We start from the raw sequence: 22,238 nt of genomic DNA on the forward strand, positions 1-22,238 counted from the left end.
AAAGTTATTAAGAAAAGGGATCTTAGAGGATCCCTGGGTGGTTCAGAGGTTTAGCGCCTGCCTTTGGCCCAGGGCACAATCCTGGAGTCCCGGGATCGAGTCCCGTGTCAGGCTCCCAACATGGAGCCTGCTTCTCCCTCTGCCTGTGTCTCTGCCTCTCTCTCTCTGTCTATCTTGAACAAATAAATAAATAAATAAATCTTTAAAAAAAAGAAAAGGGATCTTACAAGTCCTTATCATAAGAAGAAAACAATTTCTTATAACTATGGAAGGTAATGGATGTTCACTAAACTTTGTGGTGAAAAAAAAAAACTTTGTGGTGATTATTTTGCAATGTATACAAATATCTAAGTTATGTTGCAAACCCCAAGCTAATTTATTGTTATCAGTTACATCTTTATTAAAAATATTTTTAAAGGTTATGAAATAAGAAGATATAGAAATAAAAAGGAACCAACTGAAAATCTTGAAATGAGCAAATAAAATTGCCAAGTTTGACACAGCTTAAAGGAGATTTAATGAACTAGAAGACAAAACTGAGGAAATCTCTCAGAATGCAGTGTGGGGATCCAAAAAAGGAAGGTGGAAAACTGAAAAGAAGATTAAGGATACATAGATGATGGAAGAGAAAGCACAGACATTACACTAAAAGAAGTTTCAGAAAGAGAGAAAAAGTGGAGGAGAAACTATTTAGTGCTGCAAATATCAGATTAAGGGAGAAAACCAACATAAGCATCTCAAATGCATAGGAAAAAAACATTCAAAGTAGCCCAATGCCTATTTACAATGGAAAAATTGAGCAGATTCTGAATATAAGAGATTTTCCCTTCTAGCCAAGGCCTATAGAAGCATCACACTAAATGGTGAGACTGTAGAAATGTTTCTATGAAAAGTCAGAAACACAATAGAGATACCACTAACCATCCCTACTACCCAATATTTTATCAGAGGTCCTGACTCATGGAAAACAGCTAGCTAACTAGATGTAAGATTTTAGAGATGCTGCACTTCCTGGTAGTAGGCCAGGGTACAGCTAAGGGAGCAGAGAGCTGACGTGATGGAGATGAAGCTTATTGGAACTGGGAGAGTGGAGGAACTGAAAAGCTAAAGTGCTGGGAAGCCCCCAGGTAATGTTGGGACTTTGGGTCTGGGGGAGGCTCTATGTGATGCATGTGACCTGGATGTTGGTAGGTGACAGTGCTATGCACATGGAAGGAAAATCAGCCAGAGGGCAGAATGGTCAAAAGAGCAGGGTTTATCACAGGGTGAGAAATGACGGTCTCCAAACAGCATTGTGTTCAAAAGACCAACTGGGCAAAGCTCTCATGGAAGAGTCAAATGTCAGCTTAGGCAAGAAGGCAGATGCAAGGTTTCACTTGCCAGTTAAGGATGTGGGAAAGTTCATTTATGATGGCAAAAAAGGATTCCAGGGATGTCCTTTGAAAGTCTGAAGGATGGGGGAAGTGAAGGTTGATCAGAACAAATGAAGATCCAAGTAGAATGGGATGAGACAACCAGAGAGAATAGAGGGGCTTGTGTTTCTCACAGAGATCATAGTGCTGTGGGCCTTGTAGGATTAGGTGGTATCATGTGGTATCAAAGACGAAGTTATCTCCATTAGCCTGCTACAGCTTTGCCAACAGGAGAATCCATTATATGGCTTTAGAGTTGGAACACAAGGCCCCTTTGGGGTTACGATAACAATAAGTTGAAAAGTAAACTGACCTCCAGATTAGATCCACCAAGCATTAATGGCAGATTGCTCATTTAACGGTGCCCTGGTACTACACTATCGTCCACACTTACACATAGTCAACACAGATATATTAAGAGGCATTAGGATAGGTCATTAAAGAAAGTATCTGAAACAAACACCAAAGTTCTATATACAATGCATACTGAGTAGAGGGCTGTAGACTTAGAATCTGGAAGTATTTAATGGGTTAATCTTATATGGAAGCTGCTTGAGATATTTTATTTTACAATTTCAGTGAAGAAATTGTTTTATACTTTGTATAATTAGCCCCAGAGAAATAGATTTTGGAGACCAACCTCTCTGATGACCACTTAGCTGACCCCTACAAGCAACTGTCTCTATTACATCTGCCTTATCATTCTCTCTGATGCAGAACATGGCACACCCAAGTCTTAGGAAGCATCCCTTTCAATAAGGAACAAATATCAAAACAAGCAAGAACTGGCATCTGTTAGCCTATGAATCTGGACTGTTAATTATGTAAGACAAACATGATGTATTCAAGAAAATAGTACCCATTCATCCGCTTTTTTTTAAAATGGAAAAGCACTACATTTAATTTGTGGTTCTCTGCATTTTAAATAGGCAACTCAATGAAGCAATAAATGTGTTCATAATGAATAGATTTTTCTACATAGGAAACTCTTAATGGCAGTAGCATAACTGAAGATTTAACCTGGTGAACATAAAAGTAAACAACAGAAACACATAAGGATAATTTGAATTGGCCAGAAAATAATGTTTCAGTAAAAAAAAAAAAAAATCACTATTGTTGAGAGTAATTTTTAGGTTGTGATATAAAAATGCATCATTGTATAAAAAGATAAGATTGCTGTAATTAAATTACCAATATTGAAAACGAGACACAGCTCTCGGTACATCTTGCCTGCCTCCTCATAATTGTAAGCTTGGTCACTCTGGTGAGCCCCTGTGGCCTTGCAATCTTTCATTTTCCTTACACCGCTCTGTGTTTTTTCTCCTTTGACCCAAACTCCCACTGTTCTTCTCCATCTAAACCTTTCCACTGAGCATCATGGAATTTCCAGTTCTTTCTTTTCTTTTTCTTTTTTTTTTTTTTTTAAGAGAGGGAGAGTAGGGGAGAGGCGAAAGAAGAGAGGGAATCTTAAGCAGGATCCACACTGAGCATGCAACCTGACATGAGGCTTGATCTCATGACCCTGAGATCATGATCTGAGTGGAAACCAAGAATCAAGACACTTAACCAACTGAGTCACCTAAGTGCCCTGGAATTTCCATTTCTAAACTATTCCATGCTCTCAGTTTTTTCAGCTAATGCTCTCCCCACATCATGCCTTGATTGAAGCATGGTTCCCTGTTGGAGACCTGGCTTCCCTCCACCTGCTCTCCAAATCTCCTTCCCTTCTGGCTCTTTTGATTTCCCCTTCTCTTGTATCTTCAACCTTCTGTCTCTAATGGGCTCCTCCCCACAGAATTATAATATTCTCAAATCAATCTCTCTCCATTTTCCCCGTCTCCCACACCCTCTGCAATCTTCTCCCCTTTCCCCTCCACCAACCCTCTCTCCTCTCTTGTTCCTCACTTTTCAAGCTATTGAGAGCCTCCCACTGCACTGACATTGTTCTAGATATAGTCAATTACTCAACAACTACTTCCTTGTTGCTAAATCAAAAAGATACTCTTAGTGCTCATCTTACTGACCTCTTGACAACACTGGTCATGACTGATCCTTCCTCCATTCTTGAAACTCGACTCCCTCCATCTCAATAACCACATCTGTCTTTGGATTCCTTTAATTCTTTGGGCACCTATGTACATCCTCTCATTGTTGGTATTCTCTACGGTTCTTTCTTAGGCAGTCTTCCTTTGTTTAAATTCTCTCCCTGAGAGATCTTACTCAGCCCCTGGCTTCAGTTACAATTCATATGCTGATGACTCAAAATCTATGTGTCTAGTCCAGCTCTGCCTCCCCCGTGACTTTAGAACTCCATATCTAAATGCTGAGTGGTCTTCTCTTGGACAGCCCGAAGTGGTCCAAATGGAATCCATCCATCTCCTTTTTTTTTTTTTTTTTTAAGATTTTATTTATTTACTCATGAGAGACACAGAGAGAAAGAGAGAGAGAGAAAAAGAGGCAGAGACACAGGCAGAGGGAGAAGCAGGCTCTATGCAGGGAGCCCGATGTGGGACTAGATCCAGGATCGAGGATCACGCCCTGGGCCAAAGGCAGGTGCTAAACCACTGAGCCACCTAGGGATCCCCCATCCATCTTTTTAATCCTGTACTTCTTACATTCCCTCTGTCCATGAACATTATCATTACTCCCAGGTGTGAAATCTGAAACCCAGATTCAATCTTGATGCCTCTCCCACTCCTCTCTAACTGCAGCCAATCTATTTACCTAGATCTGTAAACTTCACCATGAAAATACCTCTTAAATCCACCCACATTTCTCCAACACCTCAGCCATACCATAGTCCATCAACTCTCTGATTGCCACAATGACCCCTAACCAGTCCCCCCACCTCTAGAGGTCCATTCTCTATGGTCAAGAGAGAGCTGTCTAAAATGCAATCTGATGTCACTCTCCTTTCTTTTTTATTTTTTTAAACATTTTATTTATTTATTCATGAGAGACACAAGGAGAGAGAGGCAGAGACACAGGCAGAGGGAGAAGCAGGCTCAATGCAAGGAGCCCGATGCGGGACTCAAACCCAGGAATCCGGGATCACACCCTGGGCCAAAGGCAGGCACTCAACCGGCCAAAGGCAGACACTCACTCAACCGCTGAGCCACTCAGGCATCCCCATGTCACTCTCCTTTCTTAAAACCCTCCAGGATGTTCCATTTCTCCTAGGAGGAGGTCCTCACACCTGATCTCACAAAAGCCCCTCATACTCTGGCTGCTGTCCTCTAGCTCAGCTTCATATCTTGTCACCCCTCTGCTGTGTGCTCCAATTACACTCGACTTCTTTCATTTCTGCAATGAAGCCATGATCTCTTGTGGGGAGACCTTTGTACATGCTTTTCCATGTATCCAAAGCAATCAACTGCTCTTCTTCCCCTAGCTAACTCTTATTCATCCTTCAAGAATCAAGAAACATTACTTCCTGCTGAAAGTCTTCCTGACAGGGCCAGGTGCTCCAGCAGTATGCTCCCATATCACCTGCTGCTTCTCCTATCACTGCACTTACCACACTCCATGGGAATTATCTGTTTGATTTTAGGTGACTATTCTCTGGGGGCAAGGTCCACATATATGTGCAGTATACCACACGACCCAGGCACGAGCCTAGGACCAGGTCATGGTAGGGGCTAGATCAGTGGTTCTCACAACTGTGTAGCTTTAGGATTCCCTTACACTCTTAAGTATTGGGAATCCTAAAGAGCTTCTGCTTATATGGGCTTCATCTATCAGTATTTGTCACACCAGAAATTATAGCTCAGAAAATTTCAAAATCTTACTTCATAAAAAATTGACAATAATTTCATTGCATTTTAACATAAATTGTGCTTTTATGGAGACTAAGTAAACTTTCCAAAATCAAACAAAACAAAAAACTGTGAGAAGAAATTTTACATTTGTGCAGTCTTTTCAATGTATTATTTAACATATTACAGCTAGATTCTCTATCTGCTTCTGGATTCCCTTTGTGGTGATATGGGTATAGTGTGCAAAGAAAAATATAGCTTCACACAGACATGTAGCTGAAAGGGTAAGTAGTCCTTTCAGATAATTGCAGATATTCTTTTCTGATACTACACTGTAACTCAATTAAGTGAAGCTTCTTAAAGGCCGGCTGCAATGTAGAATTTGAAACCTTATCAATTAACTTTTCATACTTTGTTACATTAAATTCCAGTGGCATATCTTGTATTTTCAATAGATCTTTTACCCAAGCATGATTTTGTAACAGCAGGCATTGGTTGTCTGAAAAAATATTAATTCACTGAGTTACACAGATCTTCTAAATGTTAACACATTTCATTATACAATATAAAAAATCACATTTGTTAATATCACCATTGCATTCACCAGAACAGTCTTTAAGTATTGAGAAACTGTCAAGCTCACAGTGGTGGATACAAGTTTCCCAAATTCCAATTTTCACTTGAAAGCTCGAATTTTATCATTGGCAACAAACGCTGTCAGTTGTTTTTCTTGAAATGACAAGCTCACTTGGTTCATTTTTAAGAAAATGCTGACCAAATACTCAAGTCTGAAAAATGAGAGTTTGTCAGTCATTCTTTCAAATAAAAATACTGTTTCATTAAAACACTAGCCAGTTCAGATCTCAATTTAAACAATTGTGCAAGAGCTTTTCCTGGAGATAACCACAGTGCTTCAGCATGTTAACAGGAATGCTGTACGTATACTTCTGAGGATATTAAAAAGACGTGCATTTGAGGGTTGAGATTTAATAAAATAATTCTTATTGCTTCACTAGGATATTCTTAAGTGAAACTGATTTAAAAAAAAACTCTGAGGGTAAGGTGATAAAGAATACAATGATTACTAGGTACAGTTTGGTGCTACTATCATGTTAAAAATAGGGAAAAAAACTCATGCAGTTTTATGTTTTAAACATAAGAAGATGCACCATATCAATGTAAATGTAGTATCAATGTAAATGTCAACTGAGTGAAACAAGATAAACAGTGCCTTAGCATCAGGAAAATAGTCTTGACCTCACAGACCACCCATCGGGAACCTCTGGGCTAGATGAATGACACAAGGAAGGAAGCAGAAGCCAGCTTGGGTGCCTGTGACAACACTGGTGGAGGCCCTGGCCTTAACTCCATCCTGAGAACCTTCTGTATAGCTAATTCTTCTGCTATCTACTCTGGGACTTCTTGGTGGCTTCCTCCCACCCAATGTTTGGTTTTGCCTTAACCCATGGGTGCTGGGACCTGGGCTGTAATTAAATCCTGGTTGCAACTCAATTCCCTGGCTTCATTTTTGTTATTATTTCTGGGACCCAGTTTTGGATATCAGCCTTCTGGCCTTCGATCCCATAGTAAGGAGTAGGGTAAACCCTCCTTGGTATTTTTTCTGGACCATTCTGGAGTAGACTATCCAAGTTTACTTCTTTTTTTAAATTACAGATTTTATTTATTTATTCATGAGAGAAACACACACACAGAGGCAGAGACACAGGCAGAGGGAAAAGCAGGCTCCATGCAGGAAACCCAATGTGGGACCCGATCCTGGGACTCCGGGATCACGCCCCGAGCCGAAGGCAGATACACTTAACCACTGAGCCACCCAGGTGTTCCTCCAAGTTAACTTCTTACTAGCTCTGTGTCTTGAATAATGGAGGAGGCAGTGGGGCAGGGGGATTAGAGAGATTGGGTACAGAGTGATTTTAGGAAGATACCTAACTTTGAAAGTAAAAACTGTTTTGCTGTTTTTCTTCTTGAAAGATAAGGTGAAATATCCTTTTACTTTTAAAGATACGGATCAAAATAAAAAAGTCTACTGGTCGATGAATAGATGCTAAAAGAAATGCCCAACATAGAACAGTTTTAAAAATGTATGCTCATCCATTTCTCTTCCATCAGTACTTTCTGATTATGCATCAGAAGTTCATTCAAGTATGAGACTTTGGTAAATGCATCTTTTAAATTCAAAAGTTGGAGCTGGGCATGTACAGGACAAGATATCATTTGCTGAAACCAGCTTTCAAAAAATAGTAAATTAATTTAGAAGCAAATTAATATGATTTTCAAGGAGGTCCTTCCCATTTGAACAAATCATTTTTGTCATTACAAAAGAAATGCTTTCTTCTCCTTGTACACCTCTATTACTTTTCTGAACATTCTTACACTAAGGCTTCCTTGTACTTTGAATAGCCAAGCTCTATCACAGTAATGTATCTATCTGTGTGAAACAACCTTCCAATATTTCTAAGAGTCAGTGATAGAATGAAATGCCCTTTGTGTCATTCCTCAGCTCCCTTGCAAGAAGAGCCCAGAGGTTTAACTTCAAGGTGGCTTTGGGAAGACACTGCACGCTGGCCCTGGCAGTGAGGGGTACTGTCGGGGGCGGGGGGGAGGGCGGGGGACAGAACCACAGGGGTGATAGCTACTCAAAGGCACAAGAGTTATGCTCCAGAGGGAAGCAGGCTGACAATGGAGAGATAGAGGCCAGTCAGGAGCCTTAGTTCCAAGAGTGTGTCTATGGGACAAGGACAAGGGCTCTCCTGGGTGGCTACTTTCCTCTTCCTTCACAAACAGGGATACACTGATGTCCAACATGAGGCTGACCTGGGTCTCCCAGGCACTGAGAGGCAGTTTTTCATAGTGAGGATCTTGAAGTTCTGGAGGCAGACTGCTTGAGTTTGAATATTAGCTCCGTCACTTATGGGCTGAGTGACCCTGGGCAAGGGAGTGGTCTAATCTCTACCCATCTTGTTGAGCTGTTATAAGGCTATAAAGATATAATCTACATAAAGTACTGAGTACAGTAGTTGGCATGTAGCAGGTGCTTAACAAATGACAACTACTCTTAATTCATATTATTGCTCTGAAAGTGTAAGTTGTGCATCTCCTAAAGGGAGAAGAAATGAACCTAGGACTTTTATATTCGTTCCCTGCCCATCCCAGGGAGAGGATCCTGAGACATAGTAGAAGATTCAATCAGATCTCTCGGACACCAATTAAAGAATATGTCATTCTTCACCAGGAGTGTTTACGCCCTAACTGGGAGGGACACTGTTAAGCATAAACATCTGGATGAATAACAAAGAATTATGAGAAGATGCAGTCTTGTCGGGTGAAGACTCAAGAGGATACCGATGTCAGGTCTCAATCACAACTCTAGGCCTAGAGTCCCTTGATTTCCTCAATGCTGATGAATGTGAAGTTCTCTAACCTGCTGCAAGACCAACCTTCTATGGTAGACTAGGGGCTTTGTCAACTACATAGAACTTCTCTGCATGTGAATTATCCAGTATCAAGATCCCATTCACCATACACAGCTCCCCTACTCTTATAGTTCTATTGCTCTGTGATTCCCAACTGCCTTTCAGTATCTTCTGGAACTCCTAGGACCCTGGCCACTCAACATTCTCTCAGTCTACAGATGCCTATCTGGTTTTACTTATTCTCTATCTGGCCTAGAGCCCATGATGCCATGACTTTAGCTATGTGGACCATCTTCCTCAATGCTCTGCTTTCTTCTTCTTCTATCCCATGCAGCCTACAAAACCCAAATCCAGTATGGACCCAGTCATAGTTCTTCAATCAGGCTTTCTATCCCATTCCTCTTGCCTCCTAAAGGACTTGGCTTCTTCAATCATGTTCCTATGCCTTCACTTCTACTCACTATTTCTTCCCAACACATATATATGTTGTGAAATATCTCCCTGGATTCCAAATTACTTCTGTAGCATCTTATTCTCCAAAAGTAGTTTACACCAGTTTCCTCTACATCCTCATCATCAATTCACTCCTTAACCCAAAGCAAGCTGGCCTCTGTTTCCATGATCTTTTACCCACACTGCTTTTGTTGAGATTTATCAATGCTTTTCATATAGCCAAATCCAAGGAATCATTTTTAATTCTTACATTTTCTGATTTCCCTGTGGCATGTCAAACTGACATTGCTTTTCTTTTTTTTTTAAGATTTATTTTTGAGAGTGAGCAAGAGCATGTGTGTGTGGGAGGACAGAGGGAGAAAGAATCTCAAGTAGACTCCAAGCTGAGCATGGAGCCCAACGTGGGGCTTAATCCCATGACCCTGAGATCACAAGTTGGACGCTTACCTGCATGAGCCACTCAAGAGCCCCGCATTTGCTTCCTCTTCTAAATTCTCATCTTGCCTTTTAAATACCAGAGCTCCCTCATACTCCTCTTACTGTATAGACCCTTCTAGCATGACTGCATTTAAACAAACCTAGGACTTCAACAACTCATAGGATTCATAAACTAATACCATGGAGCCCAGATGCCCCTGCTGAGTGGAGACCCCATAGGCACATTGGTTAAGAACACAGACTCTGAACTCAGATAAGCCTGCATTCCAACTCCTGTCTGCACTGACCAGTTAAGTTACCTCACTTAAGCCTCAGGCTTCTTAACTATAGAATGGGGGTAATGATATCACTCGTATCTACCTCTTAGAGTTCTCTTGAGGATTAAATTAAATAATGCATGGAGAAGCATGTAATTAACACTCGATAATGTTAGTGATTGTTATTATAGGATTCTCTACTTAAAACTCCCAAAGCAACTCAAACTTCAACTCAAATTACAAAATCAACTTAATGCCCTCATGTTCCTCCTTCATTACAGTAATCATCATAATAGCTTCTATCTCTCAAGGATCCATTTTTATAACTAATCTGTAAGTTAAATATTAGTGACCCTGTTTTACACATTAAAAACAAAACAAAACAAAACAAAAAAACCTGAGGCTTGTAGAAGTTAATTACCCTGCTGGAAGTGGCAGGAAAATGACAGGATTCAAATCCTGGCCCTTCTGACTCCAAAGTGACTGCTGCTAGCATTGGTTTACCACTTCAGTGTTTGGGTCCCAAGCTGAAACCCAGGACATTTATTTTGCTTTTCTTCTGTCTCACTCAGCTACATCCAGTGGTGTACTGGGGAAATGGTTTTCATGGGGCAGGGGAGGAAAATCTCCTGATTTGTACATTTTGCTGATTTCAAGTTGCCAGGGGGACATCACTGAACGTGAGGGGGGCAAAGATGGGCAGAACTGGCTTGGGAGCCTGCATAAGCCAGCTCCAGCACACTGCTGGATCCAGTAAGCCCCCCAATCCTGCTAATTGTGATCTGGATAGTTGGATGGAAAGCAATTTGCCAAAAACAACTTCGTCAAAATCAAGTTGGTAAAAACAACAGTGTGTTAAAACAATCTGGTTGGAAAAGAATACTGTTTAGTGGTAGGCTACAGGTTTCGTCTCTCTTTACCCTTTTCTGGAGTAACTTAAGTCTGGCCGATCATTGCCCGGGACATCCAAGTACAGGCTGTTGGCGGCAAGGCTTCAATTTCTGCAGCCTGCAGTCCTCTGGGCTGCACGGAAGACTTTCCATTCCTCAGGTGCCAAGGTCTTCCCACCTTAGGTCTCTGCTTGGGCCTGGAATGTTCTTCCCTTCACCCCACCATTGTTGCTTGGCTGATTCCCCTTCCTCAACTTTCTGCGGAGACACACCCATCGAAGGGGATACTTGGCAAACCCAATGTCAAACAATGAGAATCAAGTTGGAATTGCGCATGTGTCCAACAACCAGCAGAATGCTTCAACACGTCCTGCGAGTTTTTAGAACATATGGTATGACCCTATTTCAATTTGGAAAAGTGCACATGGATATAGAAAAGGACCCGGGAGGTTAGTCTCCAGAGGTTTTAGCAGTGATTTTCTAAATAATAGATGTAATTATGGGAGTTGTTGGGTTTTTGTTGTTGTTGTTATTTGTCTATAGTTTTTTGTAGTAAGCATGCATTGCTTCTGTAATAAAAAAGCCTATTTTTGTAAGATATTTTTATTGTTAATATCTTTGTAGTCCAGTTGTTCACTATAAACAATTTTGGACAAGGACAACTGGCTGAGTAGTCATTAGATGGAAAAAGAATCTCAAAAACAATGGAAAACAGGTAATTTTGAAGAACATGTAAATCACCATCTGGTGTACAAAACAATTACCAGAACTGAAGAAACCAGACTCCAGAGAGGTTCACTTTCTTTCTTTCTTTTTTTTTTTTTAAGCTTTTATTTATTTATTCATGAGAGACAGAGAGAGAGAGAGAGAGAGAGAGAGAGAGAGAGGGGCAGAGACACAGGCAGAGGGAGAAGCAGGCTCCATGCAGGGAGCCCGACGTGGGACTCGATCCCGGGTCTCCAGGATCAGGCCTTGGACTGAAGATGGCGCTAAACCACTGAGCCACCGGGGCTGCCCTGAGGTTCACTTTCAGCTGCAGTGTTATTTCAGCAAGATTATTGGATTAACTAAATTATATTTGGCCCAGTTCTATACTTTTGTTCACTCTACCTCCTTGTGAATCTCCATGTTTCCCTTGTGATTCCTTGTGAATCCTTGTGAGAATTGTGATTCTTGTGAACCTCCATGTTTCTTTTTCATTCCCTTCATCACCAGGTCAAGGAAACAACCAAATTCCTTAGGCTGCACAGACCCATTATGATCAGAGTTCTACCTAGTTCTTGGCATCTTCCTCACTGCATGTTTCCCTTCACCTCCATGCCCTTCTACCCCACACCACCCAGGGGCCAGCTCTGAGCTCTTGGCTCTGGAAATGCAAATTCTATGTCCCTGAACATGTCATGTGGTTTCAGTTCTCTGTAATTTTGTAGGTGCTGCATTCTCTGCAATGCCTTTAAAGCACACATGTGCATGCACACACAGTGATACAATGTGGTTCATCACACTGTAGAAAATTCATATGAATCCTATCTGCCTTATAGACATGATTGTATCTTCTTCACTTTGGCATTTTTAGTGTCTCCACACCTGTCATACTCACAGTTATGGTTTGCATACCAGCAATATCAGTATTACTCGGGGGCTCCTGTTACATGTGCACATTTTTCAGGCCCACTACACTATCTCCTGATTCAGAAACTCTGAAGATGGGCCCCAGAAAGGATTCTTTTTAATATTTATTTATTGATTTGAGAGGGGTAGGGACAGAGGAGTGGAGGGAGAGGACCCCCGAGCACACTCCCTACCGAGTGGGGAGCTGGTCATAGGGCTCAATCTCACAGTTCTAAGACCACAACCTAAGCCAAAACCAAGAGTTTTGCACCTGACTGAGTCACCCAGGCACCCAGAAAGGATGTCTAAAGAGCCCTCATGTGTCTCTTGTGCTACTCTAGCTAATTGGTAACGTTGGCTGAATGAACTAATAAATGGTTAAGAACTTGGAACACTCCCTTACATTTTTAAAAAATCTGCCTTCATCCAAACTTCTGCTTTTGTATGTGTCAATCCGGATATATGTATGTATGTATATATGCGTGCATGTGTGTGTATAAAATGAATAACCAATCTTTTCAAAATGTCCAGTGAAATTTTACTTAATTATTAGACCACTTTGAACAATAATATTTCTCCTGTAAGAAGAGGCAGTTAACACAGGACTTCATTTGTTATTATTGGCTATTGTTTAGTAGCTAAATTTGCATTACAGATCTGAAGTTTGGTTGGAGGAATGGAACCCTAGGGAGTTACAGACACAGTGTCTTGCCTAGGACCTCATGGTAACTTAGTGGGAGGCTGGGTTTAGACTAAGCAGACTCAGAATTTCCATTTATGTTGAGGCCACCAAGTCACTCACAATACTGTTCTTCCTTCAGGTAGATCATAGAATTAACTTTTTGGTGGAGAGACCTTGGGAGGTTACAGTAAACACTTTACTTTGTGGGCAGGCAGTTAAATGTGTAAAGGTCCCTACCCTCTATCTGATCATTACCTAAAGGACATTCCTATCAGGCCTGAAGTGATTTGTTGGTGCTGTAATGTAGGCAGCCTTTTCACATCTCCCTCTGTAGCTGCTGGAATCTTGGCTTACACCCAAATGCCCCACTTGGGTTTTGTTCAGGAAAGATTTCCTCCAGCTGCTTTATCTGTTCCACGATTACATGTATGAGCTTCCAGAATGTACAAGATCACAAGTCAAATGAAAGGCTTCAGTTCCCAATTCACCTAAGGAGATAAAATTTGAAACCAAGGAAACAACAAAGCATGGCTAAATGAAGGGCTAAGTATAAATGAGACTGAATAGTATTCCTACTAAAATGTCAGCACGCGCCAAAACGCGAAAGGAAAATAGACACTGTGGGGTAATTGGAGTCTTTGTGCTCCATTTATGGTCACACTTGCAAAGGGATTCAGAATTGCTCTTTAGCATTTACAATTTGAGGCAAAGCAAGCTGACAGAAAAAAAAAAAAGTGTGTATTTAAAGATTAACAAAGACTTGTATAGCCATGTTCATAGCAGTGTAGTTCACAATAGTCAAAAGATAGAAGCAACCCAACTGTCCTCCGATAGATGGACAAACACATGTGGTGTACTCGTACAGTGGAGTATTATTCAGTGTTTAAAAGGAAGGACATTCCAACACAATGTGGATGAACCTCCAGGACGTGACGTCAAGTTAAATAAGCCAGTCAAAAAAGAATAATGCTGTAGGAATTTACTCATACGAAGAACCTCAAATAGTCTAACTTGTAGGAACAGAAGGTAGAATGGCAGTTGCCAAGAACTGGGAGAAGGGGAAAATGAGAGTTGTTTAATGTGTACAGAGTTGTGGCTTTGCAAGATTAAAAAAGTTCTAGAGATTGGTCATATAACAACGTGAATACAGTTAACACCGCTACGCTGTATACTTAAAAATAGTTAAGATGGTTAATAAACAAAAACGACTACAAAAACTGTTCTAAGAATTGGCAGAGTATATCTAGAAGTGACACTTGGGCATCCTGGGGATCATTGGAACATCCTGGGCCATCATTCACACTGAAAGTCTGGGGGTCAAGATCGAGAGATGAAGGTCTAAAGGAAAAATGCTCAAGTAAAAGGAAAAAGGGTGGGTAGGGTAGTTACTTGTGGCAGATGGAAGAGTAACTGACGAATATGCAGATAAAGACCTGAAGGTCACAGGGCTTGAGAGAAAGATAACCTTTAGCATAAAAAGGGAGAATCTGACCCCCCCAAATCATCAAATGTCCTAAACATCTAGAAACTTAAGAGGCAAAAATATGAGGTTTCATAAATCTCAAATATACATACTGGAAAGTACTTAAAAGTCCAGAGTCCAAACCTCAGTTCAGCTTCAAACACATGACACACGTTTGCCAGTTGTCTCTAAGCCACACAGTCTTGCTATATCACAAATGGGACAACTGGTATATGTAAAGAAGATCAAATACAATGAGACCTTCAGAATATTGCTCAGAATCATGAAGATGCTCTTATCTGGACCAAGAGTCAACTGGCGAATTTTGAAAAGTCTGTTGAGACAGAGGAAACAGGGAACATGGATATTCAAGGCTGTGGATGCTATAGTGTGCCTTCAGACCCCTCAGCTGCTGGAAGTGTCACCTGCTCAGGTTTCCAGCTGACAACCTCAAGGGCCTCACCTCCAGCCAGGGGAAGCTGCCTTGCTACAGGTGATGGCCCCCTCCCCAGGTGCAGGCCACAGCCAGGCCTGGTCAGTGCAGTAGAACAAGTGCCAATCCCTCTGTCTGCCATATTTCTGCTGGGTGGAGGGAGGGCCCAGCATGTTCTACAGAACTGGCCAAGTCAGAGTTGCAATTTGTCATTGATAAACCTTGCCCCCATGGCTCCCATACAGGCCTGGTCCCAGGAGCATCCTCAACAAACTTCTGGCATGCATATCTCCATCTCAGAGTCTGTTTCCCAGGGCCCAAACTAAGACACATCCATAACTTACGTGTTTAATTTTAAATTTAAAATATAAGCATGCATTTCTTCCCTGATATTGTGATTTATGTCAAAGCTTACATCTTTGAGACCAGGTCCACGGATCAGCATGCTTTCTCCCCTTTCCTGAATAAACTACACCTAGAATGCACTACCTATGATTTCTCATTTTAGTTTTCCTGAAAGTATGAAAACTGAAAGGCCACTAGACAACAATCTACATATCTAGATGTAGAATCTCTCTAAATATCCCCCACCTTTCCACCACCGCACCCCACCCCCAATAATCTAATAGATATCTCACCCACAGCTAATATGACAGCTTTTTCTAAACATTTTAAAACTGCAATACACATAATATTCACTATCTTAACTATTTCTTTATAAATATATATTTATATTTATATTTATATTTATTTATATTTATTAGAGAGAGAAAGCAAAGAGTACAAGAGTGTGTGGTGGGAGAGGGAGAGGGAGAGAATCTCAGACTCTATGCTAAGCGCAGAGATGACATGGGGCTCAATCTCATGCCCCTGAGATCATGACCTGAGCTGAAAGCTGAAATCAAGAGTGAGATGCTTAACCACCTGAGCCATCCAGGTGACCCTGATCTTTAACCATTTCTACATGTACAGATGGTTGTATTAACCATAACATTGTTGTGCAGCCTTCACCACCATCCAACCCAGAACTCTCTTCATCTTGTAAAGCTGAAACCCTGTCCCCATTTGACACAAACTCCCCATTCCCTCCTTCCCCTCAGCCCCTGGTAACTACCATCCTACTTTTGGTCTAGGAACCTCAGATCTTTTTTTTTTTTTTTAATTTAGTGACTTTTATTTGGTCTTTCCAAACTTAATTTTTATAGAAATAGTGGCTGTCTTTTGTACTTATAGTCTGTTTGCCTAATATTTAGTTAAATCACATAATTACAATAACACATTTAACTGGCAGAGATAGGTTCGAGAACAAACAATACAAATAGGCTTGGGAACAAAAACACATCAGTTGGTTGTAGCAGAAATGCATGAATATACGAGAGACAAGCCTCCCAATTACAAGCATTTGACATGCTGTGGGCATCTGCAGGACTGCTCTGCACAGGGACTGGAAGCTTCTTGTAAGTTGGTGAATTGGCTAAGAGAGCTTCTTCTATTGTATAAAAACGGATCTTGCTAGCATTTATTGAGCACCTATGTGACAGGTACTGTGTGGCTTGTATTATGTCCCTTAATCTCCATCATTCACAAGACAAATATTATCCTCTTCATTTTATGTATAGGAGACCAAGGCACAGTTTATCCCAAGTCCCATCACTAAGAAGTAGCAGGGCCAATGTCAAATTGGTATGAACTAGAGCTTGTCCTCACCCTTCACTGGTCCTACTGGCTCTCCAAGTGAATAATAAATAAAAGGGGTAACCAGATTAAAAATATACCAAGTGATCCTTTATTTTCTACTGGCATTGTACCAAATGACAAAATATGTCACACCTAGTTTTGTTTTGTTTTGTTTTTTAAAGACTATAATTTAACAAACGAAAGACGCACTTAAAGCCTCATAAGAAAGGGTTGAAGGTAGAACAATCTGCAATTGTTATTTGTTTACAGAGGAATGATTTTGGTTAATGAAAGATGGAAGTGTTCGGCATTTGTAAGGAAAAGACTGGAGTCAGACACGTTAATTATGCTATCAAATTAACACGCAAAAAAGAAGCCAGAAAATTTATAGAATAAAAGTTAAGTGTATTACATATCAAGATAACACTTTGAATTAAAACACACACACACACACAAAACAAACAAAAACCAAACAGCCAGCACCTCTAAAGTAATTCAAGAGTCAGCTAGTAAGCAACTAATTGAAAAGATCTCATGACAACGCATCAACACCCACATAGAAAAACCAAGCTATGGTCTTTTATTTATAAGTATTTTCCCAAGAAAATAAAGCATGAATTTGTGGCTGTCTTTTAAAAAGAAAAATGAATGATATTTCAAAACAGATACAGACAACACTACAAGCAAACCGGGGGTTGGGGGTAAAGGAGGTATTTAAGATTGTCAAATCATAATGAGTAGAAGCAAGTTCTGTGTAAGAGCCTATGGGAGAGCTGGCAGGGAGAAGGGACCTTGTCCTCCAGTATCACGTGGCAGCTCCCTTCTACATCCACAAGTAGGAGGTCACTCATTGCTCCCCATGTGTCCAGAACATTGAGATAATGGCTCTTTTCTGGACCAACAACCCATGAACGGGACATCAACAGACAGACATCTAAGACCCACGTGCTCTCCCAGATATCCTGGGACAGCTTCTCTTTCATGGTACCATCTGACCTCGATGCGCATTTCTAAATGGAATACCTTCCTGGGCTGTCCTACAGACACATTTCAAATCAATGGTATCATCAATCCCAAACTTGCTCACTTACCCTTATGTCTGTCTCCTATCACATGGAATGGAGCCACTATTCACTCAGACTACCAAGACAGAAGCCTAGGAGCCCCTACTTCCCTCCACTGCATATCTTGTCACTAGGGTCCTATGAATTGAGGTGGAAAACCTCATTTGAATGCATCTGTTCTTCCACCATTCCCCTAGTTTAGGGCCTGGACTCTTGCAAGGAGGACCCTTCTTAGTAGTGATTGGTATGGCCAAGGGGTGTAATATACAATCTCCTTACTTACTGAGTTCCAAATTTTTATCTAAATATCATGTTCCAATTCCTTCATTAGCCAGAGTAGACTGTCTGGAAAAAATGGGAAGAGACAGGGGAGTTTCCCTTAGCATTAAAGAGAAATTTTTAGCATTCTACTTAGATACAGAAAAACATCAGGTTAACACTAAAAATTCACTTGTAGCCCAAACACAATAGGCCAGCTTATTCTTAGGATCCTTTTAGTCAATCAGCAAACTCTTCCTGCAGACTCTCTTAAATCACAGTGATTCATTTTGGGTGAACACAGAAATACCTCCTAAATAATTTCTCCCAGGTAAGATGAGCAAGGATGCTCCTTGGGCCTCCCAACACAGTTGCTTCCTGGAAGCTTCCCCTAAGAGCATCTGTGATAAAGCACAAACTGCAGACCTGTCTTTGAATCCCAGGCCCTGCCACTTACTCTGCCTTCAGTCAAGTTATACCATCATATAGAGAAAAGGAAGATAATGGTATTTACTTGTAAATATGGCTTAAGTTTAACATCAATAAACATCCACAAAGGGCCAGGGATCCAAAGATGAAGTTTCCAGCTCTGCCCTAGAGTTTCAGTTTGGTGGGGCAGAGAAAGTACATGAAGAAAGGAAGATTGGGGATGATGGAGAAGAACTGAAAGAGAAGTTATTCAAAATGAGGTAATTAGGTAAACACCCAATGCCTGATACCTGGCTCACTTAATAAATCCTTTTGGTTGATTTTGAACCCCTCCTCCCCCACTAGGACTTATAGCTATTATTGACCTAGCTTTTCTCTTATCTTTCTGAAAGTTCAGATAAAAAACTACCAACAAGATACCTGATGGTCACTGGCTCTGTTTTTGGAGAAGCTCTCATTTCACTGTAACATGCTCCTCTCTGGAGGCTTGCTATTTTGGGCATCTGCTCTTAGGATCATCCACGAGCGCTATGTAATTGGTACTCACTGGCTCACGTGGAAACAGGTTTCTTAAACTTCTTCCCACCTCCATTAAGGTTTCTCAGGTAAGATATGTTCTGAATTGATTTCTACACAGGAAAAGCTTGTAGTCTGGAACGCAGAGAGAAAATGGTGTCTTTTGATTCTAACACTTGATTTTTACCATCAAACCTCATTATCTTACATTATCTGTTATCTCATACAAGAGAATAAAAAGGAAGTAGAGACCAGAAAAAATAAAGAGGAAACTAGAAATTCATGGATAAGAAATGAAATAACTCAGATCACAGTTGCTTTCACAACCTGGACAGTATCAAAGGCAGCAAAGAGTGGTATGTTATGTTACAAGCTGTGGTGGTTTTAAGATATGTCCACAAATATCTTGAGGCCTAACAACCCTCTCTGTAAGTGTGGGCACTGGGGCTTCCTTTGTGCTCTCTCTCCTGGATCACTTCCTGTGGACAAAGTCAGATGCCATGTTGTGAAGACACTCAAGCAGCCCTGACGAAAGAGCTCCCTGTAAACAACAGGCTCTAAATCATCAGGTGTCTGAGTGAGCCACCCTGTAAGTGAACCCTCCAGCCCCAGTCAAGCCTTCAAATGACTGTGACTCTGGCCAACATCTTGAATGTAACCTCATGAGAAGATATGAGCCAGAACTACCAGCTAAGCCACTCCCAGTTTCCTGACCCACAGGTATTAGGTGAGATATTAAATGTGTATTGCTTGAACCTGCTGAGTATCGGGGTAATTCATAGTGCAAAAATAGATAACTAAGACTCAGGTCAATAGGGTATTTGTGTAACAGTTTCTATAACCAGGATAGTATAATTTCCTTAGTTAAAAAACAATTTCCCCAATTTCTTTTCTCTGGAGCACAGAAATATGATATATACAATTGTGAGTGATAAGACAACACACAGTTAATGCTGGTTCTGCTCCTTCGCTGCTTCCTGGCCCCCACCCCCAAAAAGAAACTACAGTTTTAAAAAACTGGAGCTATAGAACTAAAAGACAGTGTGGGTTGTGACTTTTTAAAAAAAAAATTTTAAACAAGGTATATGATAAAGCAAGTCGTAATGAAAGCAAATGACATTACTAAGTTGTAAGAAATGGGCAAATAGAGCTAGCTAATCCTAGATAACAAAGCATGAATTTTGAATGTTATCAGAATTAGGATTTAGGCATTCATATAATTCATTTATTTAAAAATATAATTTCTTTTTTAGAAAAAGGTTTTATTTATTTATTCATGATAGACACAGAGAGAGAGAGAGGCAGAGACATAGGCAGAGGGAGAAGCAGACTCCCTACAAGAAGCCCGATGTGGGACTCCATCCCAGGACCCCGGGATCACACCCTGAGCCAAAGGCAGACACTCAACCACTGAGTCACCCAGGTGTCCCTAAAAATGTAATTTCCTATGGGAGGTGTGAATTAGTACTTAAGGTTTCAAGGTGTCATATCTGCAACCAAAAGAAAGAACATTTTATTATTTATCTCAAAACTGAGGCTCATTTATTCACAATCATTTATTATACACCTGATTTCTCCCAGAAATTATCCTCAAGCTTGGGGATGAACTGATATAAACTATATGTGACATTCAGGAATCACAGAAGGTAGATAAGTGCTTCTCACATGAAAAAGACCTATGGGTCCATTCCCTAAAAATCAAATACCAAAGGCAGTGGAGTGGGACCTAGAAATCTCCATGTTTTCAAACACATAATTGATTCCAATGCTTAAGCTGGTGGTTCTCCACTACACAAAGGTGAACAATAATACAGTACAACCTAAGTCACAGGGATGAAAGGTACAGCATAGGGAACAGAGTCAATGGTATTATTTTTTAATATTTTATTTATTTATTCATGACAAACACAGAATGAGAGACAGAGAGAGGCAGAGACACAGGAGGAAGGGAGAAGCAGGCTCCATGCAGGGACCCCAATGTGGGACTCAATCCTGGGACTCCAAAGGCAGTGGGCCAAAGGCAGGCGCCAAACCACTGAGCCATTGGGGGATCCCAGCCATCCAGGGATCCTAAGGAGCCAATGATATTGTGATAGCATTGTATGGTGACAGATGGTGGCTACATTTGTGGTGAGCATAGCCTAATATATAGGGTTGCTGAATCACTATGTTGTACACCTGAAACTAATGTAACATTGTGTGTCAGCTATATTTCAATGAAAAGAAAATAGAATACAACCCATTTCCTGAGCACCTGATCTTGTACTGGAAGTGTTCGGTGCTGGGGGTGCCACTGTATCCGAGAAAATAGGCACCATGAGATTAGAAGCATAAGACTTGACCCCAGGAAGGGGGAGATGATGGTCACCATAGGCAGAGGATACAGTATCTTTAGGGATAGGGAAGGGAGAGCACACGAGGAACCCAACCACACCTTCAGATGTGGAATCACACCACTCGGTAGGCTTGAAGACTAAGTTAAAGAATAAAGTAGTATATTCATGCATTCTGAGATTTTTCCATTGGAAAGAGACCTAACTGACCCTCTACTACAACTCTCTCACTTCATAGAAGAAAAACTCTAGATGTTGACCCAAGGTCATACAACAAGGACAGGCACAGAACCTAGTTCCTGTGACTCTAGTTTGAATGTACTTTCTTCTTGACTGGCTCCTCTTAGGAGTAAAAGGCGTCTTCAAGAACCAGAATGAGGCCAAAGTATATTTCTCAATTCTAAAAAGTGTGTGTTGTTACTATAGCATACTATCTCAGGAGCTATCAATCTGGGGCATTTTTGAAAAGATACAATCAACAAAGAAAAAGCAAGGTGGATGTAAAAAATGGTCTTTGAAGCTATTTCGGTTGCTACTGTCAGAAAAATGTTTGAATTTAAACTCTAGTAGGCATAAAATAAGCTTATAGAAAATACTAGTTTTGGAATCTGAATCAATGACCTAGAAATAAATCTCAGAGAGGGATAAGCAAAATTTTGAAAGAGAAGAATCAAAGAAAATAAAAACGTTATTTCCAAATGGTTTGTAAAAATAATGTTTTTGAGTTACAATGAAAATAGGTACATTTTAAATCTACAGGTATTAATAACAGGCTGGCATTTTGTTACTAGTCAGGGAAGGAGTGGATTTCCTTCAAGGGGGTTTTTACTGGAAATAGCTGAAGGATCTTGTATTACAGTCTCACCAATAACACAAACCTTTTCAGGGTCTTTGCTATCTGACATCCACTTTCACCACTTTTCTGAAAGGTCAAACTTTTGTCCTTCTCCTGTACCAAATCAAACTCAGACTCTCATTTTCATTTCTTGACTTCTCTGTTTACTGTCTTCCTGAAATACTCTCCTCCCCACCCTCTTTTTTTCCCCATGAAACTGCAGTTTCCTGGATCTCCTCTGACCATTCCTTGTCTGGTTTCCCCCCTAACCATGGTGCCCTCTCAAAGCTCTTCCTGGT

The 22,238-nt window shown here is 40.7% G+C and overlaps 1 protein-coding gene across 16 annotated transcripts in view; it reads right to left on the bottom strand.

Annotated features, from left to right (window-relative positions):
- Positions 1 to 22,238, bottom strand: part of EFCAB11 (EF-hand calcium binding domain 11) — a 148,143-nt gene that overhangs the window by 44,269 nt on the left and 81,636 nt on the right. For 4 of the 16 annotated variants that reach the window (XR_013386732.1, XR_013386723.1, XR_013386722.1 and 1 more), the window contains 3 exons: positions 18,803 to 18,906; positions 17,852 to 17,913; positions 12,857 to 13,420 (listed from right to left, as the gene is read on the bottom strand). The exons of 5 other annotated variants lie outside the window; for them this stretch is intronic. Coding sequence is in view for 3 of the 11 variants with exons in the window: in XM_077910319.1 (XP_077766445.1) it covers positions 17,877 to 17,913 (37 nt within the window). In the remaining 8 variants the exon portion in view is untranslated. Of the gene's footprint in view, positions 1 to 12,856; positions 13,421 to 17,851; positions 17,914 to 18,802; positions 18,907 to 22,238 lie in introns of those variants that run through there. 7 more of the 16 variants (XR_013386733.1, XR_013386726.1, XR_013386730.1 and 4 more) reach the window with 5 other exon arrangements.

This window comes from Canis aureus, chromosome 9 (assembly GCF_053574225.1).
Source record: "Canis aureus isolate CA01 chromosome 9, VMU_Caureus_v.1.0, whole genome shotgun sequence".
Lineage (NCBI taxonomy): Eukaryota > Metazoa > Chordata > Mammalia > Carnivora > Canidae > Canis > Canis aureus.